The sequence below is a fragment of the Photinus pyralis genome, unplaced genomic scaffold, assembly GCF_008802855.1.
Source record: "Photinus pyralis isolate 1611_PpyrPB1 unplaced genomic scaffold, Ppyr1.3 Ppyr1.4_LG9, whole genome shotgun sequence".
Classification (NCBI taxonomy): Eukaryota; Metazoa; Arthropoda; class Insecta; order Coleoptera; family Lampyridae; genus Photinus; species Photinus pyralis.
The window spans coordinates 10,528,692-10,544,834 of record NW_022170878.1 but is presented as its reverse complement, the minus strand read 5'-3'; the positions used below and the strand labels follow the sequence as shown (position 1 = coordinate 10,544,834).

Below are 16,143 nucleotides of genomic sequence, written 5' to 3'. Positions count from 1 at the left end.
TTCAAAAGCCCCTAACCTTGTGCTTCTTTTTCTTAGCAAGATCGAATGTTCTAAACCTTTAAAAAAAAGGCTTTCAAAGACACCGAAGATCTCAAAACTAAAAAGACTCGCAAGGAGTCATAGCAGCCCTTAAATGGTCTCTTAAGCATGTTTAAAACGTACAAAGGCCTTTGGCCAGACTTTTTTAAAGGGTTTTGGAAGACCCCCGATATAGGAACATGTTGGCTACCTCTCAAAGCCCTTTGTAGAAGCTTAATGCACTTAGAGACCCTTGAATGTCGTAAAAGGTCTTCGGGACTTTACTTTCAAAAGCTCTTTCGCTACTCTTTATGTCCTTCCGTATAGGCCACACTATATCCACTAAAATTCAAATGGATGCATCAAACGGAATTAAAAGGAAAATTATGAAAAAGATTTACAAGCAAGTTTTTTAGCCTTCTCAAAAAGTAAAATGGTAGGAATCCACTCCTCCCCCCCCCCCCAAGTATAGAGAAAAAAAAGGTACCCATTTGCATCTTTTGTATACTGGGCGGTATCATGGTAACGATAAACATTTGTGCAGTGGATCTGAGGAGTATGGAATACCGCCCAGTATACAAAGATTCGATTATCTGATGAAAGTGAAGTCTTATTTTCTAGGGGAGGGCGGCTCTCGTTAGCGTCTTCTATGGGCACTTTTATCGGAGAGTCTAAATCTGTTATCAGAATTTCCATAGCACGCTAGATGTAGAAGCTACAGGCTTACTTCTTATGGGCGCCATATTGGATTTATACGCAATCAGATGTTTTGTTGAGAAACGAGCGTAAAACATTTTTCTTACGACATGTCATTATTTTTTTTTTCGTCTTTTATCTCATTCCGTAAAAATCCAATATAGCGTCCACAAGACATCACTAACTCTGACACTTTTGAATCTCGGTAGCAGTCGGTTTGATGTGGATGGAACGAATGAATTCCTCTCCTATGTTGTGCAATCGGTTCTTTTATGTGTTTGGTCGTGAGGGTAATTGAATAAGACGCAGAATTTTGTGCGTAACAAAAGACAGCAAATAAGTATACGCACACAAGGTCATACTAGGGAAACCTTCTACGGAACAAAAACCCCGGCAGTCTAAATTATTTTTTAACAGTATTAAGGTTCTCTCGTTCTTTTTTATCGTTGCCCTTCTTCAAATATTTAAAAAAGCGAAAAAATTTAAAACTCACTCACACTTTATTCCGCTACAGCTATAATTACACAGAATATTAAAATATGGGGCGGGTCCGCACCCTCACAAAACTATGAATCAATCTCATTTTGATAGGAAACTAGCTTTAAATTAACAGCGCAGTAAAAAAATGAAGAGGGTCCATCTCAGGCTAACATCACAGATTTCGTCTACCCCTCACGTACTGAAAATGATAGCAGGTACACAAATTCTAACCTAAATTTCGGTTTCGGTATGCGAGTGACTTCTGATCAGTCGATTCTTATCGACGACGGCGCCGTGAATGTCGCGCAGGTTTTGGTAGTTCTGCTTGCCGATCGCGACCTTTTTCAAGAACTCGCTTTGGCTCTCGCCGAAGAGGAACTTCTTGACGTTCTTCTCCATTTCGGCGTACTTGACGGGATCGATCGGGGAGGTCGGGGAGACGGTTTGGTTGCTTTGAATCCACTCGGCGACCCTCTGCTGGTTTAGGACCGGCTCGCCGAGCAAGTCGATCGACTTGTGATCTTCGCTCGAGCACGTCGGCGAGCTGTTGTACTCCGTCTTTTTCAGCTTGATCTTCTTGTCCGACGGATGCGTGTATAAAACTGGTGGAATGTTGGTGTGGACGTTGTCGAGGAGAATGTTTTTCGATCCGGTTTGCAGACGAACGGAACAGTAACGGGGTCCTTTCAATTTGGCACTGTCGTGGAAGAGTTGCGATCGCTCGCACAGGTGGTGGTGGCGCAGTTTCTTGGAGGCTTCTTTGTTTGGTGGTAATTTAGAGCTGGTTTCGCAATTTTGTACCGCGCAATCCTCCTCTTTTAGATAATTATTCGGTTCTACCTTAACAATATTAGATCTAACCTGTAAATTTAAATTATCATATTCGTGAGTATAATTTGGCACATTTTTACTCATAGTTTCGGAATTTTTTACTATCTGCAGCGAGGGTTTACTTTCCATGTCGTTGTTGCACCTAAGGCAAACCGCCGATCTGTAAGTGCCCGTTTGGGTGCCGATGCTGTGGTTAGAAACGTCGTGAAGTATCTTTAAGGTTTTTGAGCATGTACAAGTATCACAGTGTTTTACTAGCGAGCGTTCTCGTTCGCGTTCTTGTAGGACTTTGGCCATGATCGCCGCCGAAACGATGTCGACCGGAGGAGACTCCGGCTCAGATTCTTCCCTTTCGGTCGACTTGGGGATGGAGTAGACCATGGCGGTCGGCGGGAACGTGGGAATTGGCACTTTAATGTTACGCACTTCGGGTGGCGTCTTTTTCTCCTCTGGTTTCTTTTTTCCTGCAACGTAGGAAGATACCTTCGCCTGTACCTCGTTTGGTAACTGTAAATGAAATGACAAGAGTGCTCATTTGTTTTTCCACACATCTGATTTTTACAATATGCGATATGCTTGCCTTTACTAAAAACATCTTTGGTTAAACTTTCAACAAAATATCTTAATAAATAAGAAAATTGACATTGCGCACATTAATCGTCAAGATTTTTCTTGATTGAGGTGACCGAACGCAAAAAAACGAAATATCTTTAAAAAAATTCATATTGTGACTGTGAAAACACGGAACCAAGTAAGAAAAGAACGAGAGATGGCAGATAGTAACCCTATCACCCTCACCATGGACCAGCTAGACACTGACCAACCAACTGCAAGCACCAAACACCGCTACACCCAGGTGGTCCTTCACCAAGTGTCCTACAGCGACCCCAAGGAGGACATCCACGCTTTCCTCGATGCCTTCAACACTTCGCCCAGATGAGGGACGAGGGTCCCAGCCATCTGCAGCCAGATGAACCAATTTACATCCATCTACATGTCAGATGCTAGGAGATCGCTTCGGGCTCAGAAACGCACCCACAAGCTTTCAACGCCTGATGGATCGCTTCAAGGCGTATCTCTACTCGCCTATCTTGACGATCTAATGCGGAACGCCATCTTGTAGACTCTCTCTGGACCTCGGGAAGACTAGCGCCATAAATCAGACGGCCGCACCTCGCTACGTCAAGCAATTAATGACATTCTTGCACACGTGGTACCACCGCTTCGTCTCCGGATTCCGCCGGACTAGCGCGACCCTTAACATAGCTATTAAAGAAAGACGCCACATGGGACTGGACCCCAGAAAAGACCTTTGAGGAACATAAAACAGATTCTCACTTCGGGATCCATCCCACGAAAAGCGGACCTAAACGTACGCTATGGAGGCGGTCCTGTCCCAAGAAGAAGGAAGAGACCTGCGCGAGACCTCCGTGTTCTCCTTACGATGCCGCTACGTGTGAAGAACCCCCCCCCCCTGCGAGTTACGTTCTCCCTGAAGCGTTCAGTATTTACAACTCTCCCAGAAAAATTTGTACCTTCAAAAATAATCATAAGCAAGGTGATTGATCTAAAAATTTGGGGGTGGGCGTAGTATGGAGGCGTGGTATGGAATTCCACCCTCCTGCATATATGAAGAACTTGATGGAATCAGGTTTCGCAATATTTTCTGTGTAAATCTTCTATTCTGAGATACCTACCAAATTTTTTCCTAGGATTTTACTTAGAAAAAATCCCCTCTATATAGGAAACGAAATATAAGAGGAACTTTATCTATCCACGAGCGCCACTTCAGATGATGAAATACAATAACAATGACAATTAAAAATTGGTCCTTCAACCAGATCAAATTTTTTAATCTTTTTTTGTTTGTTAAAAATAGATAAACTTTGTGTACTTTGATAATTACGCAAGTGGTAAATTCAAGCTTGAGACTTACCGAATCTAACTTCTGCGATACAAAGTTGCTTTGTTTACATTGCAGGAATTGTATGGCTAAAGCGACGTCGTTTTTATACCTCTCCTAAAATTTAGATCTGGAAACGACACCTTTTTTCGAGACCAAACTTACGTTATCCTCAGTTAACTTCTTGATCGAATAGTTCGCCTCGGCCAGAGTATGAGATAGGGTCGCTATGTCCTTGGTTAACGTGTTCTTGTCGGTCTCCGAGCTGTCAACTAGCTTCAACAGTTTATCCTCCAACCCCTGGTTGACTCTCTGAATGCGCCGGTGCGCCTCGTACAGCCGCTTATACTTGTCCTGCCAGGTGAACAGCTCCTCGTGTACAGAGGGCTTGTTCGCCTCGTTCAAGACGTTCGTTTCCATTGTCGTGATGTGGCTGTCGCGTTCGACAAGCTTCTGTTTGAGATTTTCGATTTCGACGTGGAGGTGCAGGTCGTGGTCGCTGGCGCACTTCCTGCAGTTGCAGCCGCATTCCTGCAATCTGTCGATTATTTTAAAGAAATACGCACTTGACCGAGTACCTTGCACTGATTGTGCTTATCGTTTGCCATTTCAACAAATTGACAAAAGCGTAAGTAAAGACGTGGAGAGGTATTTATGTAAAGGAAAAGGTGGTGGGGGTTTTTGAAAAGATTAAAACACCCATTTCTGCTTATCGCAAATTTTCATGCGACGTCAGCACGAATTCCCAGTGCTTTTTTAATTAGGATATAATTAACACGACTGTGGTTATAAAAAAAAATAATTAGACAAATGACATTTGACTGTCCATGTCAAAAACAGCTGATTTACTGTGTCTCTGCTATCACCAAATAAAAAAAAGCATTGATTATACAGGGTGGGTATAAAACAATAGACACTTCAATACATTACGCCTTAAAATCTCTGTAAAATGAAAACCTTCCGAGAGGCTTAGGTATTTAAAAAAAACCTAAAGGAGGAAATTGGAAACTCTTAGACGCTGTTCGTGTGACTTTATTCAACTTAACTAAAACAATTGATGAAATATTGAAATGATTAATACAACTCTGATGCCATATCCGCCCACAGGCAACATTTTTGGTCTTGGTGTGGGCATCCGTGACTAAAAGAAGATGATTTTGAGACGGTCAGATTCGCGAGGGTACTTACTTGCTTTCTTTGAGCACTCCATTGAGTTGGAAGCACAGCTCCTCGTTGAACATACAGTTGAACACCTCGCAGATGTCGCTTTCGCGTTCTTTTGGGGCGTCGCCTTCATCTGCGGATGCTAGCGTCGGAATGTCTGGAGATGGGGTGGGCGATGACGGTGGTGAGGTTGATGGGAATGTAGAGGTGGTGGGAGACGCCGAGGAGGGCGACGTTGGTGACATCGTTGAAGGTGATGCAGCTGATGCTGATGTTAAAGAGGGTGAGGATGTGGTTGATGATGAACCTTCACTTGGTTGCACCGTGGTAGCGACGTGATTGCAATAAATCGTAGGGCACTCGCATTTGTCACTGAAATTATACATCTTAGACAAACCTGATCGCGATTAGTTTCGAATAGTTACGAATCCTCAATTTGGCCGCCTGCTTGGAGGCACTCTTTGACTGACATGCAAGACCACGACTTCTCCGGGTTTACGGTAGATTTCTGCTCTCCTTTGATGGAGAACGCATTCAAAATTGCAAAGTGCGCAATTAGCAAAAGAACCGTGCTTGTCGGTAGCATTCTTATTTTGAGACTGGGTTGATGGCGGAGCCACCCACAAACCGGATACGTGTAAATAAGTTTCCGTTCGAATTGCGGTTTTTGAATGCGTAGTAGAGAAACGCTCTTCATTGTATCTTAATCAGATTTGCAATGAACTGGGTCAAAACAAAAGAACGTTCTCTTTACAATTCACCAATTAATGGATGCATCTCATCTTTACGGCAAAGAAACATAAATAGCCCTCTATAATAAATGATCATAAGGGTAATAAAAAGCGCTTTGGGTGAGAGTGTCACCGTCTGAGGGGTATGGAATATTCCCCAGGAAAAAACACATTTTGAGAACGATGAATGCGGCGAACGTTCCGCTTAGAGTCTTCAGAAATTTGTTTCTAAAATTCGTTCCTGGTGGGTATTCCCGCTTCCTCTCAGAACACTGCGAATTGATGAATTCATGAAAGCTTAGGGCTCTTAATACTTTGGGAGAAAACGCACTACCGGGGTGCTGGGGGGGGGGGGTATGGATTACCCCCCAGTACAAGGAGAATCGACTTCATTTGTTTGAAAATTACCTTGACAGTTTCTATCGGGAAGGAGTCATCAAATGTCCACTTCTGGGGGGTTTTCTAGACCCCCCCAGACCCCCCGGTGTTACGTTCTCCAAAATGTTCAGCTCTTAGAAGTCTCGTGTATGGAATGTCGTGTCAGCAAACCAAAAATTCAGTACTTCATTGGAAATAATCAAACATTTCTGAGAGAACATACCACCGGGGGGTCTGGGGGGTATGGAATACCCCCCAGTACAAGGGAGAATCGACTTCATTTGTTTGAAAATTACCTTGACAGTTTCTATCGGGAAGGAGTCATCAAATGTCCACTTCTGGGGGGTTTTCTAGACCCCCCCAGACCCCCCGGTGTTACGTTCTCCAAAATGTTCAGCTCTTAGAAGTCTCGTGTATGGAATGTCGTGTCAGCAAACCAAAAATTCAGTACTTCATTGGAAATAATCAAACATTTCTGAGAGAACATACCACCGGGGGGTCTGGGGGGTATGGAATACCCCCCAGTACAAGGGAGAATCGACTTCATTTGTTTGAAAATTACCTTGACAGTTTCTTTCGGGAAGGAGGCATCAAATGTCGACTTCTGGGGGGGTATTCCATACCCCCCCCCCCCCCGACCCCCCGGTGTTACGTTCTCCAAAATGTTCAGCTCTCAGAACTCTCGTGTAATGAATGTCGTGTCAAAAAACAAAGATTCAGTACTTCATAGAAAATCAACAAACATTTTGGGAGAGAACATACCACTGGGGGGTATGGAATACCCCCCAGTACAAGGGAGAATCGATTTCATTTGTTTGAAAATTACCTTGACAGTTTCTTTCGGGAAGGAGTCATCAAATGTCCACTTCTGGAGGGTTTTCTATACACGCTTCCTCCCAAAACGTTTAGAACCTATTTTCAGAGAGACTCGGCTAATCTCTTCGGAGATTTTTTAAGAGCCCGATAAAAAAGGGCTGCGGGCTCATAACATTTTGGTCGCCCCTACCGAGAAGTGCCCTAAAGCGTATAAGATCATCTGGCGTTGTCCAGAGTTGCCACTGCTTTTGTAGTAAACCGCTTCATTATGGATGTTTTAAAGATTGAGAGGGAATAGAGCAAATTGCTGTCATTATGAACTTACGTGACTCAATAAGAACAGTATATTCTACTCACGTCATTTGGGACGCTTACACAAAGAGCAATTTCAAAACAATTATCGCATATATGTCATTCGGTAATTATGAATTCTTGGTCACTCGACCGCATTACGGTCAATATGTACACGAAGAGGAAAGAGTCTGGATACCGTCCACGTGCTTCGGTACCAGAGAATTGCGTCAAATTTAATCCTGTCCGAGACTTGGGAGGAAACTGAACTTTCGAACGACTGGCAAATTTCCTTATTTTCCCACCCCAGCATTTTCAAAAACGTTCATCTCCAATGAAATTGTTGTCGCTGCGCTCACAGGAAATTGCCACATTTACTACGAAAGTGGTATGCACTACCTCGAGTACAATTATTAAAGGTCGAAAACAACCTTCCCGAAACGTGTTTTAAAGCTAAGATAAACTGCAATTAGTGGTAAGAGTAGGTACAATTAGCTTGTCGAATCGATTAGTACAAATTTCCTTGCGGTAATTCCCAACGTAGTAAATAAGCGCGTTATTGGATCCGTAGAAAATTTTTAAAAGCTTAATTAAAAAAGTGCAGGTAAATTGCTTTTAATTGGGCCAAATCGTAGAGGTGGTATTTTGAAGTTTGCGATAAGTACCTACTATCAAAAGTTCTTGCGCGATCCACTCCGTGCGTGCTTGTAGATAGGATAACATCGTGTCGTTCGTCCTCGAAATGTGATTGTGCTGTTATTGAAGAGAAGAAAAAAAACGCGCGTCCAAAATGACGATGAAATTAGATGGCCAACGCATCAGCAAGAATCTCTTCCAATATGTCGCAATGTTTTCTGGTAAGAGGCAACCGGTTCCGTTAGGTTTCTACCAGCAGCTCCAATTGCAGGTGGTCTGGCGATCATTTGCAGCGGAATGCATTACGGATGGCCGTCGGCGTCGCTGCCCAAACTGGAGGGAATCGCGACCAACGAGGAGGGATCCTGGATGGCAGTCATGCCGCTGGTTGGTGCGATGTGTGGTTCGCTCTGCGGAGGCTTAGTGGTCGATCTAATCGGGAGGAAAAAAACGATCCTACTCTCTACGTTTCCATATTTCATAGGTTGGATTCTGGTGGCCTATGCCAAGTCAGTTGTTGTGATACTCGTGGCGCGTTTCCTCGCCGGAATCGGTGACGGCTTCTCCTTCTCCGCACTTCCCATCTACCTAGGAGAAATATCAGATCCGCGCATTCGAGGATCGATCGGATCTAGCATTTCGGTAGCTTGGATTTTCGGCATCCTACTGGCGAACGTTTTGGGATCGTACCTCTCTGTCACACTCGCCGCGCTGATATCGTCCGTCCTTCCTGCCGTCTGTCTGATCACGTTCATCTGGATGCCGGAGAGTCCCTACTATCTCCTAATGAAGGAGAACGACGACGAGGCGCGGAAGAGCATGGAAATCTTTCACGGGAAAGGTAACATCGAAAACGAACTGGAAAGGATGGCAAAGGAAGTGAAGGAGCACAACGCCAGCAACGGAAGGTGGGTGGACCTCTTCCTCGTGCCCAGCAATCGTAGAGCACTCATCGTCATGCTGGGCACGCGCGGCTTCCAACAACTCACCGGAACTACGGCCATCACCTTCTACGCCTACACCATCTTTGACAACGCCAGCAGCCTCGTCTCCCCAAGCGTCGCCTCAATTATCTACTTCACAGTGCAAGTAATTTTCTGCGTCATCTGCTCGATGATCGTTGACAGAACGGGCCGTCGACCGCTCATGATCATTTCGATAATCGGCTCGGGCATCGCCCTCTTCATCGAAGGCACCTACTTCTTCCTAAAGGACGAGACGAACATCAACGTCGACGACTTCAGCCTGGTGCCGGTGATCGCGCTGGTGCTCTTCGTCGTAATGTTCAGCGTCGGCATGCAGGGCGTTCCCATTTTACTCCTCAGCGAGCTCTTCCCGACGGACGTCAAGGGTTTCGCGGTCTGCTTCGCGGACATCTACTTCAGCGCGCTGGCGGCGACCGTCTCGAAGTGTTTCCAAATCACCAAAGACCATTTCGGCCTGTGCGTGCCGTTCTTCGCCTTTACCGGTTGCTGTATCGTCGGTTTAGTTTTTATTATCTATAACGTACCCGAAACGACTGGGAAGACTCTCGAAGAGATTCAGGAGGGATTTCGCAGCGAGGAGGTCGAAGATTTTAGAGAGCGTTATAAGGAGAACGAAGAACTTTGAGACTGATTACTGTTTTAGTATTTTATTGATCTTTTGATCCTTTCTGTAGTTGTTATTCACAATGTCGTTCCTTTTATTTAAATAAACAAATGCTAAGCTATCGGAGATCAATCTTTACGCCTGTTAGGAATTGTCGACGTATGAGCCAAACTTCAGTGAGAAATTTTTCCACAACATCTTCAGTTTCTTCCATTTTCTTCGGGTTTTTCGACTATCTTTCTTCCCAGTTTCCTCAGCAGATCTTCCTACGGGTTTCCGACTCCCTCTTCATCTCGCTCGGGACCAATTTTGAAATTTCTCGTTGAAAATTGAATTGAAAGTCTATTTTAATGCCGAGCTATCAAAGGAAAATTTCGACAGAAATAGATCCAACCCACCAGACCTTTCTTCTGACTAAATTTGTGCAGAACTGGCCTTAGGCTCGCTCGGCATTTTTGATTCAAGAAAAATCTAATAGTTCCAAAACCAATGGTAAGCGAGCCGAAGACGAGTTCGGCACAAATTTACTTCTGCCATTAGACCTATTCTCTGACTAAATTTGTGCCGAACTCGTCTTCGGCTCGATCAGCATTAAAATAGCTCTACTATTAACACTTCAAGAAAAATCTAATAATTCTAAAACGAATGCCGAGAGAGGCGAAAGTGAGTGCGGCACAAATTTACTTCCCCCATCAAGACTTTTATTCTGACAAAATTTGTGCCGGACTCGCCTTCGGCTCGCTCGGCATTAAAATAGCTCTACTATTAACACTTCACGAAAAATCTAATAATTCTAAAACCAATGCCGAAGGAGGCGAAAGCGAGTTCAGCACAAATTTACTTCCCCCATCAAGACTTTTACTCTGATAAAATTTGTGCCGGACTCGCCTTCTGCTCGCTCAGCATTAAAATAGTTCTACCATTAACTCTTCAAGAAAAATCTAATAATTCCAAAACCAAAGTTCGGCACCAATTTATTTCCCACATTCACAATTACTCCAGACGAATAGTGCGAGTTTGTTTTCGAGCTATCACTTTTGCTTCAAAGTTTAATAGCAGATCTGTTTTTATGTCGGACTCGCCTTTGGCTGGCTGGCTTAAAGTATGTAACGTCAATTTAATTAGTGATTTATGGATGTAAAATTAATTATTCATCTTCAGGAACCAACACTATTAACGAGAAACTAAGTTAAAACGCCCCTTAAATAGATTGAGTTAATTATTAATTATTACTTGCCTGTACTCAAACGTATGACACTTCGATTTAGAACACACATTTATTACTTCAGTATCGATGTTGAGACTGAAACTAAACACTATTCATTTTGCTTATATAGCAAACAAAAAGCCTCTAGAGAAGTCGCGAATCAGCATAAGAATGAGTCACATCCGCTTTCATTCCTTATCACCGGTGATTAATCCTTTATCGACTTGACTGCGCCTTGATGTCGCTCGAGAAAATTCGCTACAAACTTTTGAAGACCTTTATGCATCTTCCAAGGGCCTCAAAGCGCCTCAAAAGTTTGTGTCTTTGGGATCTTTTGATAGGGTCTTTAAGTTGCTTTCAGTTTTATTAATACTTAAAGTATTTAGGAGGAATTTTCAAGAGTCTGTAATGGTTCAAAGTTGATTTTCGGATTATTGCCCCAAAAAAAGATTTGATTTGGTCTTCTCCATCGCAATATGTACAAAAGCTACCTACTTTATTTAAATAATTGATTACATGTTAACTAGATCCGTTTACAAAAATACTGTCGGTCAACGACATTTCACTTAAATTTCTGGGTTTTTTCGATACTCCTCCGTCGTCTCCTTAGAATCCTTCCCTCTAAAGCACTGCTGAATTTCTTCCAAGGTCTTTCCGTTCGTCTCCGGAACGACGTGGTACATAAAGAGCAGTCCCAAAAAACAGAAACCGGAGAAGGCGAAGAACGGCACGTGCAATCCGTAGTTGTCCTTGGTAATTTGGAAAAACTTGGACACGATGGTCGCGACCAAGCTGAAGTAGATGTCGGCGAAACAGACGGCGAAGGCCTTGACGTCCGTCGGAAAGATCTCGCCGAGGAGAAGGATCGGTATGCTCTGCATTCCGATGCTGAAGATGAGAACGAAGGCGATCATCGCAATGATCGGGATGACACTGTAGTCGTCCACGTCAATTTCGGTTTCTTCCTTTATGAGGAAGTAAATGGCCTTGACGAGTAGCGCGATTCCCGAGCCGGTGATTGAGATTATGAGTAGCGGCCGACGTCCCGTTCGGTCGACGATTACGGAACAGCACGTGCACACTACTACTTGTATTGTGAAGTAGATAATTGAGGCAACGCTTGGTGATACCAGATCGCCGACGTTGTCGAAGATGGAGTACGCGTAGAAGGTGATCGCGGAAACTCCGGCGAGCTGCTGAAATCCGCGCGTTCCCATCATAACGTAGAGCGCCTTGCGGTTGCTCGGGACCACGAATAGGTTCAGCCATTTTCCGTTGGACGCGTTGTGCTCTTTGACTTCTTCGGCCATTACCTCTAGCTCTCTTTCGACCTCCTGTTTGCCGTTGAAAATTCGCAGACTTCTGCGCGCCTCCGATTCCTGCCCCTTCATCAGAAGAAAGTAGGGAGTTTCGGGCATCCAGATGAAGGTCACGAAGCACAAGGCGGGAAATGCGGACGATATCAGGGCCGTCAGCGATATCTCCAAGTACGATCCGATCGCGTTGATGAGCATTATGCCGAAAATCCAGGTCACCGAGACGCTCGAGCCGAGCAGTCCGCGAATTTTCGGATCGGAAATCTCGCCGAGGTAAATGGGGAGGGCGGTGAAAGTCAGACCGTCCGCGATTCCGGCGAGAAGTCGCGCGACCATGAGGACGGCGAACGACTTGCCGTACGCGACCAGCATCCAGGCGGTGAAGAACGGAAACATCGCGAAGAGCAAGGTCTTCTTTCTTCCGATGATGTCGACGATGTAAGCACCACAGAGCGAGCCGCACACTGCGCCAACCAACGGCATCACGGCCATCCAGGAGCCCTCCTCGTTGTCCACCCAGCCTTCCAACTTGGGCAAAGAGGGCGAGGGCCATCCGTAGTGCATTCCGCTGCAAATAGTCGAGAAGGTACCTAAAACAGATTTTGCCATCGGTTCTTCACGAGTAGGTGACTTACCCGAAACCATGGCGAGGTATTGGAACAGATTTTTACAACCCCACATCATCTCCAACTTAATCGTCATTTTCGACCTTCTTTCGTGAACACGTCGATTAGAACTGAATGCATTTTTACTCTCATTACTAAACGACAACAACACAAAGACTGGTACGTACGAATCGCATGACTCAATGAGCAAAAAATTCAACAATCGCACAAAGAGAGATTGCCATAGCGAATTTTTCTGTTCGAATTGTTTTCAATTGAAAATGTTCGCCGCTGCCGAGACTATGAATCGAAATATTCGGACGAGCCAAACCTTGAGATTCGCGCATAAAAATATCAGCACGAGCCACGGCGTGGTACTCGATAATTCAGTTCATTATTGAGCGTTAAAAAAAGCACGCGATTGTTACCGTTTTTGTGATAACGCGCGAACAAAAGCACCTCCAAGTGCCAGTATCCATTGGGAAAGTCCGCGTCACGTTTTATCACCTGGAATCCCGCGTCTCACTTGAGGTATGCGGCGGTGGCGTGGTTCAGCCGAATTTATCCAAGTGGGCAGCCGAAGAAGATCTTTAGTATCACACTGAGAGAGGTATCGAGAAGATGCCGTTCGAAGCACCCTCAAAAATTGACTGATTTTCAAGGAAAAGAGATAGGCAACTGTTAAACCATCGCTGCATACCTTGTATCAGGTAATACCACGTTGGCGCACCTCCCTCGACTTCTTGCGTTGATGGTTTTTGACTTATTTTTTCTTTTAAGGGAGCATCGAATCCGAAAAGTTCATGGTGTACGGTACTAATTTTTGCATTTAATTTCTTGTCACTTTTGGAGGAAAAAACCCAGAACCATATTCGAAACGTTTAGGACCTTCAGAACTCTCGAGAGATTTTTCTCCGCTCCACTCCACCAGTTAATCATTGCTGGTCCCTTCACTCAACGTGGAGGACCTCGGTCATTTTTCGAGAAAGATTCAATGAATCTTTATTTCCTGGAAGATGTTCCTGGAGAGTATTCCAAACCCCTCGGTACTAGACTCTCTCTTGAAATGTAAACAAGTTTTTAGCACCCATATGACCAGTTACCAGGAAATACCATCAAAATTCTTTTCCTAATTCAAAGTAGATCCATTGAATATTTCTGTCCTAGGTATATTCCTAGGAGTTATTCCATACACTCCAGACTCCCAAACGCTATCCAAGATATAAGATTCTCTCTTGAAAAGGGGGATTTGGTGAATATTTTTACCTGGGGTGGTATTCTGTACCCCCAACAGGTCCACCTTATGAGCATCGATCAGGGATCGTACTTACTCGCCGGATCCCCTTAGGAATTTGGATCCGTCTATTTCTATCTAGGTCGACCAGGCAGCATTTAGGCACACTAAAGGTCGATTGTGCTTACTCCCTTTTCGCACTCCCCCCCCCCCCCCCCGGCCCGGTCACACATTCGCTCTCAAGCCTGGTGATCTAAAGACCAGTACCCCGCTCCTAATGTATGCACCCACCAGCTTCTCCATCGTATGTAGAAGAAACCAGCTCTCTCCAGCTTTCGGGGATATGTACCCTAAACGACCCCGGCTTACACCGATCCGGGTAGCGCCGTTTGGTGGGTCCGAAGTTATGTAGTCCCCAGGGCCTGGAAAGTGTGCTTTCAGGAGACATGTATTAGGGACATTAGGTTATACTGTAGGGTCTAAACGTTGTGGAAAAGAGCGTATTATAACTGAAAGGGGGGGGGTCTAGGGGATATGGTCCAGGTCCAGGAACAACACATCATGAGTGAAATATTTAGTTAATCTTCTCGAGAATTGTTATTGATCTTCTGAGGGCACTTAACAGGAGATTCGCGGAATATTTCTTACCCGGGATTTGTTACTGGGTGGTATTTACCACCCTCAAGATTATTGATCAGGGTGGGCCATTGATTTTCCTTTTCCTGGAAAGTACCCCATACCTCCCCCACCCCTCTCCATTACTACCCCCTCCACAAAACGTTTAGGCTCTTTAATGGCAATTTCGAGTTTCGCAAAATCTTTCTTTCATAAGACCCCCGTATTAGCGAATTCTCCCTCAAACATGGTATTTAGCATTTTTCGGAGCGGTGGCACTACCGGGAGTAAACCCCCCCCCCCTTCCCCTAATCTCTTTGCGAATTGTTATTATTGTGCTAATGACTCTAAAAGGGAAATTTATATCTTCTTTGCGCGGAAGTGCTGGGGGGGGGGGGTATTTCATACTCCCCGTACATTTTTTCGGACCACTTTGGTTCTAGGAACGTCGACGTGTACCTATTACTTCCTTCCCCTGGTCGATCAACGTGTAGTGATCCCGCACTCACGATCAAACACGAAGATCCCTCTAGACTCAAAGCAGTTTGACTTGTCTAGTAGTACACAGTGCCAGAGTGCTGTTCATTGTAACGGTAGTCCGATTTGCAGTAAGTTTCGAATTCGTATAGGAACATTTCCATAGATTTATACGTCTTTCGCTATAAAAACCGTTGCACGTCATTGATTTATGAATCAATTTCAGACAAGTTTTCTATAGATTTCGCACACTACTTGTTTTTTTTTGTACATGTTGCAGTGTTGCAGCATATGTCTGAAATTGATACACAAATCAATGACGTGCAACGGTTTTTATAGCGAAAGACGTATACCATCAGCGAGTTTGGTGTAGCGACAGCGAGCGTATTTGGAAAACCATGCGCTGTTTTGGTGATTACGGCGTCTCCGGCTAGCGTGGTTGCGTAGAACCGTGCGGGGACGGGTTATGAAATATGGGTGGATTATTGGACCACAGCGAGCGTTGATTCTGGTTCGGTTTTTTATTTGGGCAACTTCATATAGAAAATTAGAGAGGGAAAATAGCGAATTCTCGCTTAACTTCGATCGCAATAGCGTGCGACGTTTAATTTTTACAATCGTCCGTGATCAGTCACACGATTTTAAGAGAAATCGCCGCAATCAACGCGGACTGGCGAATATGAAATCGGCCGTGCCAATTTTTTGTGAATCGCGGAACAATTGCAAAGCGATGGACCTAGTTAAACTCGTGTACAAGATTGTCCAACTAGTCGAAAGTGAGATCCGTAACGCAGCTAGCTCTCGTGTTAATAAAATTTCTAGAAAAACGATTCGTTTGAGTGCAGCGCGTAGGCATACTCAACGGTTTTCAATAGATGAGACAAAAAGGGGAATTAAACGAACTTTTAGCGACCTAATTTTGGCTCTGTCGTGAAACGATCTTCGTACAAATAATCACAGGCAATTGCATGAGAGCAAGTATCATCCCAAAAGCGATCCAGTTTTCAATGTTTCTTGGAGGGAGCCTTTTGAAGGGAGGGCGATACCATTTGTGACTTAATGAAAAAACTGATTCCAACGATATCTGTACCCCGGCCCATCGTGTTCTCGTTTGTTGGAGGTACGATGGCGTCCGTGCTTCTTTGTTAGCAAGCA

The 16,143-nt window shown here is 44.5% G+C and overlaps 4 protein-coding genes across 4 annotated transcripts; 1 reads left to right on the top strand and 3 right to left on the bottom strand.

Annotated features, from left to right (window-relative positions):
* Positions 1–1,191: 1,191 nt before the first annotated feature.
* LOC116180646 lies at positions 1,192–4,739 on the bottom strand. Its single transcript, XM_031500735.1, has 4 exons — positions 4,507–4,739; positions 4,094–4,459; positions 3,962–4,045; positions 1,192–2,532 (listed from the first exon to the last, which is right to left on the bottom strand). Exons 1-4 carry the CDS (start codon positions 4,534–4,536, stop codon positions 1,426–1,428), a joined length of 1,587 nt encoding a protein of 528 aa, XP_031356595.1. The 5' UTR covers positions 4,537–4,739; the 3' UTR covers positions 1,192–1,425.
* A 205-nt stretch (positions 4,740–4,944) lies between these two features.
* Positions 4,945–5,680, bottom strand: LOC116181222 (putative protein TPRXL). Its single transcript, XM_031501521.1, has 3 exons — positions 5,518–5,680; positions 5,117–5,464; positions 4,945–5,069 (listed from the first exon to the last, which is right to left on the bottom strand). Exons 1-3 carry the CDS (start codon positions 5,676–5,678, stop codon positions 5,003–5,005), a joined length of 576 nt encoding a protein of 191 aa, XP_031357381.1. The 5' UTR covers positions 5,679–5,680; the 3' UTR covers positions 4,945–5,002.
* Positions 5,681–7,677: 1,997 nt separating this feature from the next.
* On the top strand, positions 7,678–9,660 carry LOC116181477 (facilitated trehalose transporter Tret1-like). Its single transcript, XM_031501859.1, has 2 exons — positions 7,678–8,165; positions 8,216–9,660. The coding sequence occupies exons 1-2, from the start codon at positions 8,099–8,101 to the stop codon at positions 9,553–9,555; spliced, it is 1,407 nt and encodes a 468-aa protein (XP_031357719.1). The 5' UTR covers positions 7,678–8,098; the 3' UTR covers positions 9,556–9,660.
* Positions 9,661–11,220: 1,560 nt separating this feature from the next.
* Positions 11,221–12,973, bottom strand: LOC116181467 (facilitated trehalose transporter Tret1-like). Its single transcript, XM_031501852.1, has 2 exons — positions 12,693–12,973; positions 11,221–12,647 (listed from the first exon to the last, which is right to left on the bottom strand). Exons 1-2 carry the CDS (start codon positions 12,757–12,759, stop codon positions 11,308–11,310), a joined length of 1,407 nt encoding a protein of 468 aa, XP_031357712.1. The 5' UTR covers positions 12,760–12,973; the 3' UTR covers positions 11,221–11,307.
* Between the last annotated feature and the right edge of the window lie 3,170 nt (positions 12,974–16,143).